Raw genomic sequence first — 22,463 nt, forward strand, 5'->3', positions numbered from 1 at the left:
CCCCTCCTGTCCTATCCAGCCCCCTCTCTTTCTCTCACAATATGGGAACTCTGCTTTTAGTCATTTAAATTCTATATCTAAGGAATCACAGTGAGGGTTTCTGGGATGCTGGTAATGTTTTGTTGCTTGATCTGGTGGGTGCTTACATGGGTGTGTTCAGTTTGTGATACTTTATTGAGCTGCATACTTGAGTTTTGGGCAATTTTCTGTCAGTTATACTTCAATGAAAAATTTTAAAAAGTTGGTGTAAAATAAAATTTGGAGAGATCATTTTATCAACTGTTTCTGTAGTTCTGTTTGACCATTCTGTTTATTGCCATAACATCCTCCTTCTCTAAGGAATATTTAACTTTCTTAATCATTCAAAATCATTGGGTTCCTTGAAAAAAGTATCTGTGACCTGTGAACTACTAATGTAAACACATTACTTCCTGCCGTTTTTTCCTTTGGAGCCATGCTAGTTGTCTAAAAAGCCCTCTTTCTGTTCTTTTGAGGAGTACCTGTGTTTATGCAGTTGCTTTTGTCATACCTCTTGGCAATATGCTCTACCCACTGAACTTTGCCTGCTTAGCCTAGCTGCTTCATTTCATTCGTCTGTAGCCTAAATATCACCTTTAAGAAAGGCCTTCTGTGACAAACCCAATGTAAAGCAGCCTAATGGACACATTCTTTAAATTATGCTGTGATATTATTTTGTAGAACTTATTATTCGTATTTATTTTTTGTTTCTCTCTCCTCTGCACTGCTTCCCCTCCCCCCACAATAGTTAGCTTCATGAGAGCAAGGCCCCTGTAGTCCTAAGGCCTAAGTGCCAGGCATATAGTGGTTCTTAAAAACGTATTTGAAAAATTGGGATTTTTAAATGAGTTTCTGTTTTTTCTGTAATTGGATGCCCTTGAAATAATTTTTTAGAGTTCTGCTATTGAATTGAGTCCTTTTTTCCCCCAGATTTTTAAAAAATTGAGTTATAGTCAGTTTACAATATTGTATCAATTTCCAGTGTACAGCACAATTCTTCAGCCATACATGAATACACATATATTCATTTTCATATTCTTTTTCATCATGAGTGAATTAAGTCTTTGTTTCACCAAGCCTTTATTGAGCACTTCCTATGTAATATGTAAGATGCTTTAGGTTCCACACTATTTCTCAGCCTAAAATACAAAAACCAAGTTTGTTTGTCAGTCTTACAGTATTTTATAGTTAATTCCTGTAACCCCAGTCCCTAGGTTGCTTAGACCATTCTTGCTGTTTCTTCGACTTAGTTCCAGGTTGAAATGTCATTTCTTGAAGCCATGTGACACTCTGTTCAAGTAGCTCTTTTGAATTCATTTCTTTCCTACACAGAAAGTGTCTAAGAGAGCTTATTGTGCCCTCGTTTATCCAGTCCTTTCTATCTTCCTGCTTTTTCATCTGTTAAGCCTTTCATTACATTCTTTAGTCTTTGTGCCCCAGTATTTTTTTCCTTTCTTCTCTTCTGGCTTTCATCTGTTTTCTTTCCTTCACATTTATGCTTGAAGGCACTTGAGTTAAATTATGTTAGATCACCACTGGTTTTCTAACCTGTTACACAGGCCAGATTCTTTTATTTTTTATTTTAATTTTTAATCATTAAAACCTTTTAAAATAGAACAGTAGGGTTTTTAAAGTTTCTTTGCTTTACTTAGATTTTGTGTACCCCATCTGAAAGACGTTCTTAAATTCATATTTCCCTTTAATAAAGGTTTGGACTTTAAGGTGTAATACTTCCTAACCTTTTTCATAATGTGATAAACATGGAAATGATATTTGGATCAGACACAGAGGGAACTGAGGAGGCTGCTCAGACCCTGCCTGTCTGCCTGCCTGAGAACTGAGGAAATTCATATCTCTACACTGTAATCTAAAGACCTGACATTTGGAAGCTCTGCCTTACGGGTGGATAGACTTCAGTAGTGTGTGAACACTCTGAATGTTTTATTTTCTGTTTGTATATATATATTTTTAAGAAAGAGCTATAACTTTCATTAGATTCTGAAAGGAGTCCATGAGCCCAAAAAGGTTAAGAATTAATGAATTTATGTTCAAACTGTGAAACAAAAGCCAAATGAATAGCATAATTTATTGCTTGTTTGTTTTTGGAGTATGTTTTTCTCTTTTAATTACAAAGTTATACATATGTTTGTTATACAGTATTCAAACTTCATAGGTAGAATTAATGTAGAAAGTAAAATTATGCTGTATCTTACTTTCAGTTAATTTCCACCAAATTTGGTATACATTTCTCTAAATATTTTTCTCCTTACATATATTAACATTTTCTTTCCTATTCTTTGTCCAAAAATTTTATTTATAAAAGAGATTATAATGTATAGATGATATGTAATTGCTTTCTCACTTGTTTTAGACATAGTTTTACTTCAGCACTTATTGATCTACCTCATTCTTTTTAACAAAATGCAAAGTGTTTTATTATCTACCTTAATTTGGTTAATCTTCATTCTATTACTGAATGCATGAGTTGTTTCTAACTTTTTTGCATTGCCAACTGTGGTGCAATGAACATCTCTGTAAATATATTCTTGCAAACTTTAGGAATATTTCTATATAATAAATTCCTAGAAATAGAAATGCTAAGCTAGGGTTATGAACACTTAAAGTTTTAACAGATATTGTCAAAATGTCACACAAAACTGGATCTATTTACACTTCCATGTATATGATAACAAAAATTTCTGAGCATGCTTTACAACAATGAATTATTAAAGTGAATCTTCCCTAATCTGCAAGATGAAAAAACATTTTTGTGTTATCAAAATTTTCAACCATACACAAAGTAGAAGACAACAGAACATTGAACCTCCATATACCCAACACTGAACTCAACATTTATCAAGATTTCTGCCACATTTGCCTCTTTTTTTCTCTTTTGTTGGTGTATTTTGACACAAACCCCAAACACGTGAGCTCTCCTTGATGTTCTTCAGTACTCATCTTTAACCAATAGGAATAATTCCTTTCTTTAACCTTTTTTTAAGCTTTTTAGTACAGAAAATTTCAAACATATTTAAAAGAAATGAGTTAACCCCATTAGTTTGCCTTTTTATTAGGAAAAAACTCCTTTGGTAACATTTTTTATTTAAAGACCAATTAAAACTACATTCTTTTGACTTGGTGCCTTAATAATCTGAAAGGAGTGGTACATTATTGGCTTTGATATTGGCCCATATTCTGCTTAATGGGTGTAATGTAACAAAACCCCTTCTCAGTCTCCCAGTTTCAACAGTTAGCAGCTCACGCTGGGTTTGGTATACTCCCACTTACTTCCCTTCACTCTTGAAGCAAGTCCCATACATTGTAGCATTTCATTTGTAAATATTTATATAGAGATATCTAAAAGATAAGACTTTGCTTTTCAGTGATAACCACAATGCCATTGTCATACCTGCAAAAAAATAATTCCTTAATATTATCAAATATCCATGAACATTTTCTTACATAACCACAATGCTATTATCTTGCCTAATAAAATTATTTAATGAAATAGTACCCAGTTCTTAATTGTACTTCTCCGATTGTCTAAAGAATGCTTTTCTTTAAGTTGGTTTGTTAGAATCAGTTCACATATTATATGTGGTTATTGGGTCTCTCAGGCCTCTTTAATGAGCAACCCTTCTACCTCCTTTTTCTCTCTGCCACTGACAGGTTGCAGAAACTTGAGTCAGTTGTCCTGTATAATGTTCTACATTCATGATTTGTCTAATCGCTTTTTTGTTGTGGTGTTATTTAACTTGTTCCTTTATCTCATATGTTTCTTATAAATGGAAGTTAGCTCTAGAGACTTGATGTCATTCAAGTTCAACTTGTTGGGTAAAAACTATAAATGGTACTGTATGCTTCACAAGCATCACAGCATCTGAATTTTTTTCACTTCTGGTGATACTAAGATTGGTAGGATGTAACAGTCTGATATCTAAGTGGAAAATTTCCCCTGAAGCCTTCCTTTCATGGCTCGATTGCATAGGTCAGTTATTTCAGTAGGTATCACACATGGTGATTTTCCTAATTACTCTTTTTTATTTTAACAAACTTCATTGCTCTGATTTTTAGGGAACTTGAGCATCTTTTCATGTTTGTTGGTCATTCACTTTTTTTGTGAATTGTTCATGATTTTTCTATTGAATTGTTTTCTTTTTTTAATCCACTTTCAAGAGTTCACAAATCATAGATATTAATCTTTTATCTGTTTTATCAGTTGTAAACATTTTTTCTGGTTTGTGTTTGTTTACTGCATAGAAGCTTTTGATTTATGTAGCCAATTTTTATCTTTCTTTTATAGCTCTTGTTTTCAAATCTTACCCACTTAGACTGCTGTACCTTGAGATACTTTAGGGGAATAGTTTATTTTCTTCCTGGTAACTTTTTTCACATTTGATTTTTGATCTGTGTGGGATATATTTTGTATATGGTGTAAAATAAGGATCAAATTTGTTTCCTGTATGTTATCAATTGTCCTATGGCAATTTATTAAAAGTCTTCTACCCCTCCACATTGACTGAGATGCCACATTTATTATATTAAATTCACAAATTTACATAGGCTGTTTCTAGACTCCATTGTGGTCCGTTGATGTTATCACAATATCACAGAATTTTAATTATATTTGCTTTGTACTGTGTTTTAAAGTCTAGGTCACTATCATAAATTTTTTTTTTAAATTTACTGATTTTTTAAATACATATGTTCTTCCATTTGAACTTTAGAATTGGTTTGTGGTTAGTCCTGTTGGGATTTAAATATAATGGCATTGAGTTTGGTGGAATTGACTTTTCTTAAATAATAAAAGTCTTTTTCCATTTGGGAATTGTAGTTTTTCTTTATTCAGATCTTTTATGTTTTTCAGCTAAAAGTGATTCCTTTACTCATCGTAGCAAGTTTGTTTCTAAGTATGTTGTATGTTTAGTGTGGTTATTTTGTGTTTGGTCACAAAATATGTTATTTGTAATTAATTTGGATTCTGCATATAAAATAGTTTGCTTCATTTTTACTCACATATACCAATCATATTTTAAAGTAAGCACAAACAAGATTAGAAGGAATATCTATACTTAAGTATGTAAAATTTTCAAATAAGCTTTAAGTATTTATATCACATATCTATTAATGCAATAAGTTTGAAATAGTTAAGGAGAAGAAAATGCAGATTCTTCGAAAATGAACAATTTATACTTAATGGCTTATAAAGGGTAAAAGTAGTAATGTAGTACTTGAAAGTAACAAATTGCAGTTAAAAAATATAAACCTTGTAATGAGATTTTCTTTTTGTATTCTAGTTGGACTTTAGTATGGCCTTTTATTAGGAAAAAGTCTTCCTCAGTGCCTTTTTTTTTTAAAGACCAATTAAAACTATATTCTTTTAACTTGGTGCCTTAAAAGTCTTAAGGGAGTAATATATTGGCTTTGGTATTGGCCCACATTCTCTTTATGAATACTGAAAATAGAAGTCATACATTCTTGGCAGATTAGATGTCACTGTTAATTTTCTTTTCTCTTTCATATTACAGGTTTTGCAAAAGGCATCAAATTAAATCAAGTTCAAATATTCCCTGTGTCCCCAAAGACTTACTGATGATGTCTGAATTTGTTCTTCCAAGATTTATTTTTTGCCTTATTCAATATTTAAGAGAAGGCTATAATGAACCAGGTATGTTTAATCCACTTTTCATTAGTACTCAAATTTTAAAGTTCCCAGTGAACAAAGTTTAGCATTAATAATGAGGTGAATTTTTTCAGAGATCATTTTGTTTACTTAATATTTTTTATGCAATGACTGTGAAATACAGAGACTAAATAAAAACACACTAAATATCAATTATATAATCGCATAGATACTTTGTAGTAGACATAGTTTGGCAGTCTCTGCTCCTGGGATCAGACTTACTTGATCAAACTTACTTGGCCTTTTGCAGATGAGGAAATAATCATTTTATGGGGTTAAAGTGACTTTATTTGTGATTATATTATGATAGAGAGCAGAATTAAGAAGGCCTGGAAATGTTTGACTTTAACTTAGATTTTTAGAAGATAAACTACTATTTTACCAATTTCTTTCCCTCCCTTGCCCTACTTTCCTACCCTCTCTGTCTCTCTGTCTCTCTTTTGTAGAGGTCTGTGTATTTTTATTCCCCACCATATATAACAACTTGTGAGAGGGTCAAATTGCCAAATTGCTCACTCTCACATTACTAGTATAATGTATTGGTGTAGGCATCCTGACGGTATTGGAAAGAGAAAAGAAACATGCAAATTAAAGCTATTCTTCTTACCATTTAAGATTTAGTCACAGTCTTGATTAATATGCTTTAGTTAAGTATTTTGGATTTAGATATTGTCTGTTAAAGTTCTCAGACTGACATTGTGAATTTCAGATATCAATTAGTGGTATGAAACAAATTTATTAACTTTTTGTGATATCTTTTACCTTTCTAATGATGCTTTTGTTTTTATCATTTAAGGGACTGCATTTTTATTACTTTTGTAGGTTTTAAATTATTTAATACTATAAATAATCTTAAATCCAATTTGCAATTATGGCACATATTTTTATCTTCTGTTTATCCTCCATCCTAAACATTTGAAAAAAAACTTCATCGTTTCTAAAACTACCATGTTATCTGCATAGTGAGCAAATATATGCTTCCTTGTTTATACACTTCAAGCAAAATGTACTATCTTTTGTCAAGTATTTCTACTCCTCTTGGAGTATATGTCTTCAAATATAGAAAGAAATATTTTGACTTAATCCCAAAGTACTCTTTCTTTGGAGTAAAGGAACTGGAGATCGACTGGGTTATTGAACTTGTCTTCCATCTTATTTCTCATGTACTAGTTAACAGACTTTTGGGGAATTTACATATTATATTATGAGTGTCCTATTTTAGAAAAGTAGTAGGTAGAAATTATTTATTATGAGATCCTTAAAGCTTACCATTAGTTTAATCAAAGAGCAGTTCACACTAGGGTATATTATATTAATATTTTCCTTTGGTGACATTTAGCAGTTATACAAGGTGGATGACATGAGTACATAGCTTTGATAACTATCTGTTACCATTAGCTGAAAGCATAAAGGAATGAATGGAAGCATTTTTTTTTTGTCTTATGATGATCTTCATGAACTTAGGTTCATGAAATTTTCCTCTCTGTATTACCACTTGTGGTCAACATTAATTTCTTTTGTCTATGCAAAAATAAATGACTGCATTACTTTGTGTAGAGATCACTGTTTAAAATTAAAGAAAGGACTTGAAATCATCTAATCTGAGGTAATGGAAGCTCAGATAATTTTGTAGTTTGACAGTTACCTTGAGTTCTATTTCTCATTTCACCCTACCATCCTTAGACCAGTGTCAGAGCTTGTGTTAGAGCTTTTGGAAACAAAGAAAAATGTTAATTAAATATCTGCTATGTTACTACGTGTATCATTTGGGAGACTATAAAGAGGAATTTTGGTTTTTCACTGAGAAAGTAAGGTTTTTTGGTTTGGATCCCAGGACTCAAGAGTTATCTAGAATTTCATTCACAGATTATCTTTGAACTAGGCTGTGAGTTCCTTGCAGGTAGGAACTGTATCTTATTTAGTTTTGCTTCTCAATGCCTATCATATTATACATTATACATGGTGAATAAATGTTGAATGAAATTAATGTCCCTTTTCTTCGATATGCAGGGCCCCTATTAGCTCCCTTATATGATTCTTCTTTTAACCAGTTATGGCTAAGCTCTAAATCTCTCTATTCACTTCTTCCTTTTAGACCTCAATTTCTCTAAAACGTCTTTTTTTCTTTGCCTCTTAAATATTCTTCTTCAGTTGCTGCCCAAGTTTCTTCTCTCTTCTTCCGCTAGCAATATCTTGCCTGGTATTTTAGAACTGTTTTAGTAAAAACATCCATATTTATGAAAACAAGTTATTTTTCATTTTATTTGCTTTGACCTTCAACTAACATGAGTCTCTATTTTTAGAATATGATAGAGGATGGGTTATTTGCTACACAGGTTTAAATTTAGAGGTGACATAATTTTGTTCTGATATTCTTATATTACTCTTAATATATTTGATTTCTGCCATGTTTTATTTTAGGGGGTAATCTTAATTTTTTTCCTAAACACTGTCTAATTTTGAATTAACCTTATGATTACATGTATATATCTGGAAGTACAGGACCCTCAAACTGAATACTTCTTACACAAGCTAGGTGCTTAAAACCTTATCAAGTCAGCGTTTTTCCCTGTCACTATTTTCTCAGAGGACTGAATTCCTGAACAAGTCTGCTGCCCTAGGCTGGGTGTGTGGGTGGAGGGATGCCTGCTTTCTAAACAGAGTTCTTATGTTAACTTTAAAAAAAAAATTAAAAAAAATTTTTTTTCCTCAGTAGAAACACTGGGAATTGAACCCAGGACCTTGTGCATGCCAAGCATGTGCTCTATCACTGACCTATATCTCTACATGCCTTATTTTAACTTTTTGATTACAAAGGACTTAGACTGTCATCTAAGTCATTATAATTAAAAAAATATATAAAATATTGTTTCTTAGCAAAATATTTTAAAGAAAGTTAATTATATGTTTTTTAGCAGCTGATGTACCATCAGAAAAAGACCTTAACAAAGTCCTTCAGCTTTTGGAACCTCAAATTTCCTTTTTAGAAGATCTAACTAAAATGGGAGGAGCAATGCGGTCTGTTCTTACTCAGGTTTTGACAAACCAACAAAACTACAAAGATCTGACTTCTGGTGAGTAAAATGTTAGAAGAGAAGAAAGTTAAAATTTACTTACATTACTATAATTATAAGAAATTGTGTATTTTAGAACTTAAAAGTAAAATGTAGATTTTTTTTAATAGAATGTGAAAGCTTTAAGTTATTAAGAATACTTCTTATTTTATGAATGGAGAAACTGAACCTCATAAAAATTAAATGACCACTTCAAAAACCTCACAACTAACTTATTTTAGAGTCGGGACTAGAACCCAGGTCTCCTAAGTTTGGTGTGATGTATTCATAATTATAATCCATCTCCTCTTCTCCAAACAGTAACAACAATCACTTCTCTGTCTTCATTTTTGGTATTCTAAACTTTTGTGTTGTGTGGCTTAGGATTTTATAGTAATGTAGAATTTAAGTTACAAAACTCAGAATTGTTGAGTATGTTTGTACATCATATACTGTTATATAAAATACTTTAGTTTTTACACCTTTGGTTTAGCTAAGTTCAAATTTACAGTGTGATAAATATATCGATTGTTTTAAAATCTTTTCATAAATATTTTAAAGTGTTCTTTTTGCTGCCTCATGAACAGCATGTTTTAGGAATTGAAGTTTATCATCTTTCTTTACAGTGGTAAATTCTTACGTGTATTGTTACCCATGTGTTAGAGATAGTCTTACCTGATGTATTTATTTCTTTACCAAATACTTATTAAGGACCCACTGTGTGCTTGGCTTTGGGCTAGGTGTTAGAGCTTGGGATGGGTAAGGTGAGTAATAAACCAGGTATTCCTATCCCTGCCATTTTAAAGCTTATGGTCTAGTGAGTGAGGTGACATTAACAAAATCCCCAAACCAAAAAATTGTATAATTATAAACTGTAGTAAATACTGTGATAGGATAAGACAAGTGTTTCTGAAAGGGAGACCTGATTCCACTGATGGAGAATGTGGGGAAGCTTCACTGAGGAAGTGACGTTTAAAGTAAAACCTAACGCTTGAGAGAAAATCATTTAGCTAGAGGGAGAGGTGAGTTCTGTGGTGATGCATTTTCTGCTTCTGACTACTGGAGTAGCCCTTATGTCATAAATAACATAAAACTGGAAAAAAATGTGAGGCAGCTGTTTTCGGACATTGGACAACAGGCAACACAAGACTGTAAACCTTTGAGAGAAAGGAAAAGCATGAGATGAGCCTCACGATTCTCTGACTCTCTATCTGGGGACAACTTCCTGAGTGTAGTGCAGAGGGCTGGCACTGAAGCAGAGCATGATAGTCCAGCTGAGCTAAGGAGGCAGAGATCACAGTTTACGGCAGCTGAAGCAGTTTGAGACTGGAATCTTTGGGGCAGAATACCAAGGGGTAGTGGAACAGATGTATGAGGGACTCCTGAAAGTGTTTGACTGAGGGCTGAGATGCACATGTACAGGATGAGACTACCTCAGGCTCACTAGAGAGTGCTATGGGGTTACTGATGTGGGATTAAGAGCAGATATTAGAGATAAATAAAACAGAGATATTAGAGGCTAGGCAGTGTTGGAAGACATTGGAGTTTCAGCTCAAGCAGACTGGAGAGACCTTATTAATACCCTAGGCATCAAGCTGAGACAGCAAAAATCCAAACCTTAGAGTAAGTTCTACTCAGGGTTAGCCTTAGTGAAGCCTAGAATTTGGAGACTATTCCTGTCATTTTACAGAGTCTTTTAAGAACTTTAGGCTTTCCATAAATCTACCCCTTACAAAGTATAAGATGAAGCCTTTATGCGTTCTAGGTGATCAGGCTGTTCATTGAATGTCCTCTTAGAATTAAAATTAATACTCTTCAAAGAAAGAAAACAGAATCCAGGATCTTTGATAATGTGTCATTAGAACGTCCAGTATACAATAAAAACTATTTGACATGCAGGAATATAAGAAATTATGAACTATAACCAAGGAAAGGGACAGTAATAGAATTTGAGCTTGAAATGGCCTAGAAGTTGTATTTAGCAGATTAAGACATTAAAGCAACTATTATAAGTATGTTCAAGAAATTAAAGAAAAATCTGTTTAGATAATTAAAGGAAAATATGGTGTTAATGAGTGAAGAGATAAGGAATCTTACTGAAGAAATATAAAAAATGAAAAAAGAAATTCTGGAGCTGAAAACTATTGCAGAGTGCAGTAATTGAATTGACAAATTCATTGAATGGGCTTAGCAGCAGATTGAAGAGGTTAAAAGAATGACAGTGAATTTGAAGACAGATTAATTAAATTATTCAGTCTAGAGAATAAGAAAATCACAAGAGTCTCAGGGACCTAGTAGAATCAGTTGATCTAACATACATGTAATTAGAATACCAGGAGGAGAGGAAAGTAGGGATGGGGCAGAAAAAACATTTGAACAAAATCATGACTAAAACCCTCCAAACTGGGTGAAAAACATTGATTTATAGATCTAGGATGCTTAATGAACCCCAAATGTGATCAATATAAAGAATATAACACCTAGGCACCTCCTAGATTCCATGCAGAGGGACCAGCATGTGAGAATATTTATGAGTGAGAATGAGCTTCCTTTTTTTTAAAGGTACTGAAAAAGACTATTGTGGTTGAAATGAAGTTAATGTAGGGGGATAGTGGCACAAATAAGGCTACTATATTAGTCTAGGTCCAGATTAGGTAGGCCTTCATTTGCTATTTAAGATTTTATTTCTTATCCTGAATGTAGTGGAAAGTCATGGAAATATTTTAGGGTTAAGAGTGACATGATCATGTGCTTTAGAGAGATGGTTTGCTGTTTTGCCAAGAATAGATGGAAAAGGGGCAAGAGAAAAAGCTCAAGTGCAACAGCCTAGGAGAAATTGATGGGAGCCTGTGTTTGAGTTTTGGCGATGAAACTAGACAGAGATCAGAATTATACCTGAAGGTCTGTTATTTCTTCAACCTAGAAAACGGTTCTTTGTTCAGAAACTATCAACTGTTGGGAAAAAGAACAGCACGTTGTTCTTAATCATTTTAAGAATGTATCCTTAGGAATGACTTATATTAATTGTTTTCTTTTATTTCTACACTTCTTTTAAATTTTTATTTCTTGAAGTTAAAAAATAAAACAACAGAAATCTTTAGCTGACTTGTAATGTTAGAAGTCACATTAGTTTTGATTCAAAAGTTTAAAATTTGCAATCTAGCTTCACTTCTAATTACTGCTTGTTTACACATTGGTTAGCCATGTTATCTTTGTAAGCCTCAGTTTCCTCACTTATAAAAATGGTGATTATATGTTCATTTTTCTCAGGCTTGTTGTGAGGGATTGACGAAATATTTGTCATCTATCATTATTGAGATAATACGTGGTTTTTATTATTCAGGAGACATTTATTCATTTCTTATATAGGACTCCAGAGGTCTTTTGTTCTTTATAAACTGATTGTGGTTGTTTTTAATATTGGGCTTGAACTGAAGGATAGGTGTATCCCTATCTGTTTAATCTGTGTTGGAGTTTTTTTTTTTTTTTCTTCTTTTTGAACCAGCCCAGAGAGAGATGGGGCAGAGATTTAAAAAACATAACAGCACTATTCTATTGCAATTATTGAGGCTAGCAAAGAGAAGAAACAGAGAAAAGCTCAGCAAATACTAAAGAAACACATTTACTATATATTTTTATAATCAGAGAGATTGGAACCTTAATTAAATATATCATCTGCTTAAGAGGTGGCAAATGCCAGGGTAACTTGGCCATCAAAGAATAATTTTTTCTTTAAAAGAACTCTCAAATATCAGTGTTTTTCTTTTATTATTAGTCCATCCTCCATAATATGGTTGTTAAAAAGTAAAACAAAAGAAAAAACTGGCATTAATTAATATGCTGATGCTAAAGTGAAGGTTCTAGAATTAAACTTTCAATGTTTTTGGAATAAATTTGTTTTAACTGATAGCTCTGTAGAAATTATGCTTTTAATTCCTTAACATGATTATAAAAACACATTTTATGTTTGGCAAAACAGAAATTAAGAGTAATCTAAATCGTAACATTTGAAAATTCCAATCAGGAGTTATCTTCTCCAGGTCTTTCCTAAGAACTCTGCTTTGGGTAAGTCTGGCTGCACAGTATTATGAAAGCACAGATTATGAAACCAAATGGTGAAGTCTGCTACATAATTGTCATTTACCATATTACCTGACTTTATTGCTGATTTTCAAGTTCCTTGAAGGCAAGAATCATGCCTTATTAATCTTTGTACCCCCTGTGCCTTGTATAAAATCTCTGGCATGTTTTAAGTGCCCAGTTACTTAGTGGATTTCATTATTTGTTATAAACATGCTGTGCATTCTGAGATTGTTAATGCCAAACATGAGGACAAAAATGTTGTCTAAAGCTATTTTATATTATTCATCCTAGGGTTTCCCCTTCATTCGAATATTCACCTATTTTATGTATGTATACATTAGTTACTGAGATGGCTGTACTATGTTTTGAATGGAATTTTTTTTCTGATTTTAAATTTATTTTAAATATTAGGTCTTGGAGAAAATGCTTGTGCAAAGAAAAGTCATGAGAAGTACCTTATAGCTTTGAAGAGCTCTGGACTTACATATCCTGAGGATAAACTTGTTTATGGTATACAAGAGTCATCTGCTGGCACTAGCACCCTGGCAGTTCAAGGTTTGTCTAAATACTTAATTTGAACGATGGTAACTTTTCTGTGTTAAGACAAAGACCCTTCAAACTTTACATCATTTAAATTTCTTCAATAATAAGTATCCTTCTTTGTAAGGAAAGTAGTAAAAGTAGTAAAAATTTAGAAATAAGAAAGATTAGTCAAAGAATATAGTGCATTTTTCTTAAATGAAATCTGGCTAATTTAATAAACTTAAAGGTTCTGGTTCTAACTCATGAAAAATATAGCAGTTGCTGTTTAAGAGTAGCCCAAAACTTTAGTAGCTCAGTATTTTAGTAAACCATGTTTTAAAGACAAGAAGAAACCCTTCTGAAACACAATTTGTGATTATTAAGTCTGGGGTTTCACTGGAGGTTTCCTATTGAAATATAAACTAAACTTGTTAGGCCCAAATTTATTAAAGATAAATTTTGAATTTTGCCAAGTAAGAATGAGTTATCTTAACAAAACTTAGCTTTTTGATATTATGTCACAAAATAATTTTAACATAAAGCTATATAACAAGTATGAGGGACAACTTTTTGTTTTTCTTTTCTAAAGGTTTTGCAGGTGCAACGGGAACATTGGGACAACTAGATTCTTCAGATGAGGTGAGATTTAACATTTAAAACTTTTTAAAAATAGAATTTTTAAAGTTTTAGAACTACTATACAGATGTGTGGAAATTATCTAGTTTGAATTCCTCATTTTGTAGACATGGACACTGAAGCCCAGAGTAGAAAAATTTAGTCAAGATTACACAATTACTTAGTGACAGAACAAGGACTACAACTAGATTTTTACTTCTTGTTTATAAATTTATTTCTCTTTTCAAAAATGGGAGATAGAAAGAGATAGAGATATTTCTTCTATGAAGATATCCCCAAATTTATCCAAATTGTTGTCATATGCACAATGAAATTGTTTAAAAAAATTTAGCTAAGTCTAGAATAATTTACTGAAAGAGTATGAAATGTAGCTGCTTTTCTAATCTCATAATAAAGTTATACCTTATATGTAAAGGATTATTTTTAGAAAAGAATGTACTGGGAAACAGACTTAGTTTGAAGTTTTAATGTTTATTAATAATAAATATTTCTAATAAATTTCTTGTAATATTCCTGTGTTTTATTAGTATATATAAATTTTAAGGGAAATTTGCTTTTTAAAAGCTATATTTGTATATAATCCTTATATTTATAAACATTAAATTTCATATTTTTATTGATTTATACATTTAATGATTGAAATTTTTAAAACTAAATTGATACATTTAAATGTTTACTTTTTTCCTTTGAAAACCCATTGTGATTTGATAATATCATATGAACTAAGCCAAATATCCTCCTTTTGAAAGCATAATTTCTTTTATGGAAGTCTTATAATTGATCTAATGCCTTATAATTTAAACCTTGCAGTAATATTTTTCTCCCCTAAAAGGGCTCCCACAAAGATGCAACATTTTTAGTCTCATCTTGGATTAACAGTTTTAAAGAGATGTCAACAAATTAGACAGGCAGTTTAGTGTGCTACTTATGAGTTTGACTCTGGAATTAGAATGCCTGAGTTTGAATTCAGCTCTTGTACCAATTAGTAGTGAGACTTTAGGCAAGTATCTTGACTTTTCCAAACCTCAGTTTCCTTACCTGTAAAATGGAGGTAATAATAGTGCTTAATGCCTGGAGTTATTTTGATGATTGAATGAGTTAATATATTTTAAGAACTTAGAGCAGTAGTGCCTGGCATATTGTAACACTATATGTGTGTTTGTTAAGTAAATAAATTAAAATGAAATCATTAAAAAATTTGATGTAAATGGTTAGCTGTAATTCTTGCTTTTTTTTTTTAAGCTTTAAAGAATTACTTCTAAGAACAGTGTTGCTATAATGACAAATGGAGAAACTTGCTGATATTTAAAATAGACTTTCAAAAATATATAAACTATTGACTAAAACAGTAATAGCTTCATTCTGAAGCTAGGGGAAAGGAGTGGTGCGGGTAGGAATGCTACTTCTTCACACGTCAAAGATGGAAGTGATTAGATAATAGAGATACAGTTTTAAATTGCTTATTCTGCTTTCTTTAAGGGCATTTTGTGGGGGTGGTGGAATGGCCTCTCCAAGGTGAGATCTGGGAATACTAGGAGTTGAATATGAATGCAAGCAGGGACCCTTCCTTGGCTAAAGCCAGCCAACCAGACAGGAAAGGAGCTTTGAAAATCTATTGTCAGTAGAAACTTTAGAAAACTATTTACTACAAAATGACATGGTTTAGTGATATTATACAACACTTTATTAAAATAATCTGAACATCCTGATCTGATCTAGAACAATAAAAATCTATATTCTATGTTTATATTTATTTGGTAGGTTAAAACCTTCATACTGTTTTAGTGTATCTAGTATTATGTATCCAACAGTCTTGCTAACAATTCTACTTTATTTTTATGAATTGAATTTGATTTTAGAGTATGCAGATAGCTGATCTTCAGTATAGATACTTTTTCCTCTGTATAGGAAAAAAGTTACAGTCATTTTTGTCTCGGCTTAAGCTCTCGAATTAGCTTTTAAATAGCCAGTGGAGACTTTAATTGTACATTACTGCATTGCATCAACACTGTATTTTATTGTAGGGTGCTAGAAGGAGATCCTTGTGTGTGTGTGTGTGTGTGTGTGTGTGTGCACACGTGCACGCACGTGTGTGTGTGACTTTTGAATTTCTTCTAGAAGTAATTTCTCAAGTGATAGAGGATTTGAAATAGGGCCTTTTTTTGTTTATTACCATTGTTTCTACTCGGATTTTCTTAGGTCCTCTCTTCTGTTCCTTTTATTATTTCTCTTGGATTCTTTGCTTCAGCAACTTCTGTGTGTGACATAATTTGTACAATCATTTGTCTCTTAATTGTGATTATATCTCAGTGTGAATATCATAATAAATACTTTTTGATGGTGACAACTTTAAAATACTTCATTTCAGTTCCTATCCTCATAAAACAGTATTTTTGTGATGGTAACCAAGAACACTTACTTTTAGAGCATGTAAAGTATATTTAACTTATATATTGAAGAAAAGTTTAAACTTTTTGATCTTTAAATAATATTTTATAATTAAACTTTTAATCTGTTTAAAAGTACTTTTTATAGTTTATATATTTGTCATATTTTCTAATTGGAATAAAAATGAGGCCCTTTGGGCATCTGAAAGCTTAAGAATTTGTAGTAGAGTTGTTTTGCCTGAAGTAGATTGAAGGAATATCTGCTTTGTCTTTTCTTTAAGGGAAACTTGAGCTTTAGAGTTAGGCAGATCTGAGTTTGAATCTTGCCTCAAAATATCGCTGTGCTGTTTGCCAGATTTTTATCTTCTGAACATCAGTCTCCTCATGAAAAAACGGTGATGTTAGGATTAAGTGGGATAAAACATAAAGTACCTATCATAGACTAGGTACAAATGAGACTCTTGATGAATGTTTTCTGTCCTTGTGCTTTATATGTAGAAGGGATTCAGATATTTGAGTTTTGAGCTATCATGGGTCATGTTGTAGACATTTCTGCTCAGCTTTCCAAAGGAAATAGTTTACTAAAGCATAGTTTAAAAGTAATGAAGTTTATCTTTAAAAATACAAATATAAAAGATTACCCAAGTATCACACAAATCTGGTGTAGTTATTTTGCTAGATAATTCCAATAAAATGAAAGTCTCCTCTCTGCCTTCCCTAATACCACCTCCTCCTTTGGGTAACTACACTTGTAGTTTGGATATTGTTGGCAGACCCTTTTCTATATAGTTAAATAACTGTGTGTTTATAGAAATGTGTTGTGTGTAAATTCATCTTTCGCAGTGCTCTTTTCTTTCCGTCTGCTGTGTAGTATTCTGAAATATGAGTAAAATATGAATATAAGAATTTCCACCCACTCACTTAAAAACTAATGACATTAATATTTAAAATTTGTACTGTACTTGTATTCTTTTCAAAGCACTTTTACATATATAAATAAGAATTCAAGCAGTAATTTAATAAAGGATGGAATAGATAAAGGAAAAAGCAGATCGAAAGAGTATGATAGAATAGTACCTGGATTCAGATGTTCTTGAATCAATACCTGTTTTATGCCATTTAAGACTTTTTTTTAAAAGCTTTTAATGTATATGCTGCTGAAGCAAGCACAAAATTTTATTAAAGCTTTTAAAGCCTTACTGTGTTTTATTTGCAACTGTAAGCACAAATGATATATTTGCTTTTAGTATTTATATTTGAAACTTAGTGAAGAGCTGAATATGGCTTAAGAATTGGAATTTCTACACTCTTATCTTACAGGCCCATGAGATTATTGAACAAACTTTTTATGATTTCACTCTTACCATTTAACAAATTATTTAGATTGGAATACAGGATGAGAAGAGGGCAGTGATATCTCAAAAATTAGTATAGCGAGGGAATTATAACAATTAAAAAATGTGAGAATTTAGAGTTGGAGGAGACCCTAGGGGGTAACCAAATCTACCACTTTGTTTTAAAAATGAAGAAACAAGTTTGAAACTCTAACAGCAGCAAAAGTTTTTCTATTTGTAAAGAGTTTTATTTGAATGAGGGTACAAATTACAGTCTACTTTATTTTACTCCTACAAGTTGTGTCAGGTATTTGTCTGTGCTATCCCTAGAGTAACAGAACATTATGTACTCAGCAGTGCTATTTATACACATGACATTCTTCATACTTCTATTTCTTACTCTTTTTTTGTATAGCTAATATGAAATGAGTAGAAAATGTTGTTTGTGTTAAATGGAAACAAAAAGAAAATAAAATGGCATATTTTAACTTTATGAAGTATTTTAAAATGTAAATTTATACTGATTCATTTATTGTTTAGATTTATTTATAACCATATTATTCAGTTCAGAAGAAAATTATCTCTAGTATTATATGTACGTGAGTATAATAGAGAATTTCTTAGAGAAAATAGGATCTTCTAGATCAAGATAACTTCTCAGGGAAGGATTATATTCACTGTGAAATTACCATAAGCAATGTCCATTTATCTGTGTGCAAGAAGTAGATCATTAATCTCTGTGTCTTTGATGTACTCTGTGTCTTAGCTGTTAATACAAATGAAATAATTTAAAACACTTTTCCCTCTGTGTAACTATGAAAATATGCATGCCCGTTGTGGAGAACTTGAAAAATAAAAAAAAATGATATAAAAAAGAAAATCTTCAGTTGTACTATCTAGAGCTAACCATTGTTTATTAATTTTGCTTTTTTACTTCTATTCTTCTGTTCTGCATACTTTTACATAAATGAGAAATAATTACTTAACAAAACGAAGTAAGTTACTATGTAGATGTGCTCTTAATACTCTTGTCTTTATTCAAGACAGAATCCAATGAACAGTTAAAACTAATTTGTCAAACTTGTAACAAAAACAGGATTATTGAAATTGAAAGTCATAGTGGCTTTTCATTGATGAGTTGGTAAAGGAAAAAATTTATTTTTAGAGGTATAAGGTTTAATAATCTATTCGTTATCATATATTCCTTTAATGGTTAAGGGGTGGGTGGGGAATCACAGAAACTTTTGGTGAGAAGGCCTTAGAAATATCTAATGTATTTCTTTTCCAGTGCAGGAATTGATTTTATAGCATTCCTGAAAATTGGTAAGCCTCTCCGGAAACCCTTCCAGTGATTGGGAGCTTACCTAGTTTATGAGGCAACTTGTTCCTTTTTTTTTTAAATAGCTCTGATTATTAGGAACTTCCCAGTACTGTGTTAAATATTATAATTTTCACACATTTCTTGTTTTCACCTAGAAATATTTCTATTTCTACTTCCATAAGACATCCTTTAAAATATTTACTTTTAGTTATTTAATATTCTCTGCTGTATATAGCTCTTTTACCTGTTTATTCCCTTTTAAAATATATGATCTGATTTGGTACAGAGTGATAAGGACATCTTTTGATAAAGCCTTCCTTTAGGCCCAAGGTTTTTTGTTAGCCTTTTAGCAGCTATGCTAGACTGTGGCAGGAGCCCTAGTGGCTAAATGAAATGCCCAGGTTACCATCCCCCACCCCCTTCCTTCAGATTTATAGCTAAGTTTTAGAGCTCCCTGTTTGCTTTATATTTGTAGAATTGATTTAAAGCATACGCTCTCAGATTACAGTGACTTACATAAATCTTTGTTTCATTTTATTGTTCTAATCTCTCAAGATCTCCTTTGGATTTTATTTTTATAACCTGTTATGTTAAATGTCCCTTTTAGCCTTGTGTATTCTGTATTAACATTCTTGAGTATTTTTTAACCAGCTGTGAATTTACCTGACTTCTTTTTATGGAGCTCACATTTTTTCATCTGCCCCGTAAATCCATCTAAGAAAAGTAAGGTTAATTTGGGTTGAAAACCATTTGTAAATTTTGCAGGCTAGGAGTTTGAATGTGTTTTTTTTTTGGAGGTGGGGCGTGGGGCTGATCTTCTCTCATTTTGGACCTGTATACATATTTTGTGCTTGAAACACACCTAGCAATGTTGTCTACTTCTCTGCCCAGGGACTAGTTAAAGTTTGGAAAGTGTTTCTGAGGGCTGTACAAATGCTGTATGAGTTGAAGTTACACCTGATTTACTTCCTCTCTTGTCCATTGGACCATCATTTTCTCCCAGGGTTCTGTACTGCTTCCTCATGGATAAATGGGGAAGAACTACAACTGCCCATCATGAATTTGGGATGGGTGGCATCTTGTGGTCACGATAAACTGAGTTGTTTTCATCTTCATTAATGACTTAATGCTTGAAATTCCCATCACTTGGAATTATATCCTGTTTGTTAAAAGTATTATTCTTTCTCAAAATAAAAAAGTGGGACTTGTGCTAAATAACATAGTAATTCATCATCTTGAACAGATTGTTGTAGTTAGGATTAGAAATCAGAATTAGTATTTAAAACGTATTTATTAACTTAAAGCTGTAATTCATAGTCATTGTTGAACAAATAGAAAATAAACACTAATAAAAAGATAGTAAAATTATCTATTACTCTATCACTTAGGGGTGACTTACTGTAAACATATATTTCTAACAGATTTTGTATATAGTGTATTTTAATGGTTTCATGCTATACATGCTATTCTGTAACTTGCTTTTCTCACCAATGGTGGTTTTGAACATCTGTGATGGGAAGTTTATTTAACAAATTTTATTTGTGTGTATTATCAGTAGTTAAATGATTTCATACTCCATATGCTATATTCTGCATAGTATGCTTTTCTCATTTGTAGTAATAGTTTTTGAACATCTATCTGGTTACAGTGAATATAGAGCTTTAGTGTTTTTCTTCATAGGGTATATGTGTGCTATAATTTATTCACCTAGTTTCCTGCTGTTAGAAGCCAAAGATATTTTTTAAAATTATAAATAACACTGTGATGAGTAGTTATGCATATAGCCCCTATTCACTTGTCTGATTATTTCTTTAGGATAAATTCCTAGAACTGGCATTTCTGTTCCAAAGATAAATACACTTTAAAGCCTTTTGACATGTGTATTGACAAATTACCATTCAGGAAAATTGTTCTGTTATATACTCTCTCAAGCAGTGTACAAGAGTACCCATTTCTCCACCAGTTTAGATGGAGGTAATCTCCCTTCCTAGCTAAGTTTGCTGACTACCATGATGTCAAGCTCAACTCACTGGTCTTTGTTTCTAGACTTTCATTGTTGTGTCTTTGTACATGCTGTCTTCTTCTGGAATCCATTGCTTGGCTAATTTTACTTGTCCTTTAGAGTATAAGGTTGGGAAATCTATAGAACTTTGTATTGCCATGACCATTGCTTGATCGAGACATATTTTCATAGGAAGTTTATATTTGAAATTATGAAGTAATTGTAACCTAGAAAGTAACATTAAAAAAATTTTTGTCTTTTCTCTGAGGGCTGGGAGAACAGTTTCATAAATGGCTGTTAGCTAAAATCTCAAACTTTAGAACCTTCTGGGTCCTGTGGCATGATTTGGCATTCTTGTGTCTTGTTTTCTGTCTTTTATGGCTCCAAATTTCATACTGGCTGAGTTTCTTCCAAGGGCAAGTTGACAGTGGCAGAGGATGGAGAGAGTGTAGTTTGACCATCAGTATTGCTGCCAAGTAGATGGCCATAGAAGCCTGGCTTTGGTGGGAATTAACAGGGAGGGCATATTGAAGTGCTTAGTAAATGCTGAATAACTGAGCTAAGTAGTCTCTCTGGGAAACCCCAGACTGGTCCTGAGGACTGATGCTGGACTTGGCAGAAACCTGATGTTGGTTGTGGTATGTAGGCCAAGGAGGCTACACCAGTAGGTGAAACAGCAGCTGAAGCTGAGGCTTTTCTGCTCTGGAGATTTGATTTAATTGAGAAAGTATCTGGGAATTTGTACCACAGTTCTAACCAGCCATTAACATGTTTGGTTAACACAACAGACTGTATTCCAAAATATTCCTACACATGTCTTTATAATACTGGTTGACTCATATATGTTTGGAAGATAGGAAAAAGATAACAGTGTAACATGGAAGTTTTGGATTCCTGTGCAGTCTTTTCCTAGTTCAGGAGAGCTGGGATAATGGGGTAGAATCATATCCTGTAACTGGAGGGGAAAACACCCTGAACTGTGAAGGCAGCAAGAGCCTTTTCTGCAACATTTAAAGAAAATTAGAAATGAGCACCTGCACCCATGGCTCCCTCCCTAAGAGGCACATCCCTAGCCTCACATTGGTTTCCTTAGTAGCAGGCTGCTTTCTCTGCTCTTCTTCCCTCTGTGTTGTCCCAGCCAGCTAACTTCCCACTCTGTTGTTGTGGTACAGTGTCATCATCCCCTGAGACAGCCCCAGATCACTCCAAGATGTTTACCTGGGTATCCAATGCTCTCCCCAGGTCCCAGTTAATGCTTTTGTTACTTAATCTTTAGTTAGAGTGCTCTGCCCCTCACCCTTTTATTCCCCATAAGCCTTGTCATTTTTAATGTGAGGTTTTTTTCCGGAAATGAATGTATCACATGTGAGCAGAAATGTGTCTGTATTTTCTTCTTGGATTTTTTTCCTAAGCACATTTTAATT

General features: G+C 32.6%; 1 protein-coding gene across 6 annotated transcripts in view; it reads left to right on the forward strand.

The window, feature by feature from the left end:
• UBR3 (ubiquitin protein ligase E3 component n-recognin 3) overlaps positions 1 to 22,463 on the forward strand; it is a 185,234-nt gene that overhangs the window by 19,845 nt on the left and 142,926 nt on the right. For 4 of the 6 annotated variants that reach the window (XM_031451613.2, XM_031451615.2, XM_031451616.2 and 1 more), the window contains exons 2-5: positions 5,547 to 5,686; positions 8,617 to 8,775; positions 13,249 to 13,392; positions 13,949 to 13,998. In XM_031451613.2, coding sequence (XP_031307473.1) covers positions 5,547 to 5,686; positions 8,617 to 8,775; positions 13,249 to 13,392; positions 13,949 to 13,998 — 493 coding nt within the window. The remainder of the gene's footprint in view (positions 1 to 5,546; positions 5,687 to 8,616; positions 8,776 to 13,248; positions 13,393 to 13,948; positions 13,999 to 22,463) is intronic. The other 2 variants (XM_031451614.2, XM_031451618.2) reach the window with 1 other exon arrangement.

This window comes from Camelus dromedarius, chromosome 4 (assembly GCF_036321535.1).
Source record: "Camelus dromedarius isolate mCamDro1 chromosome 4, mCamDro1.pat, whole genome shotgun sequence".
Taxonomy (NCBI): domain Eukaryota; kingdom Metazoa; phylum Chordata; class Mammalia; order Artiodactyla; family Camelidae; genus Camelus; species Camelus dromedarius.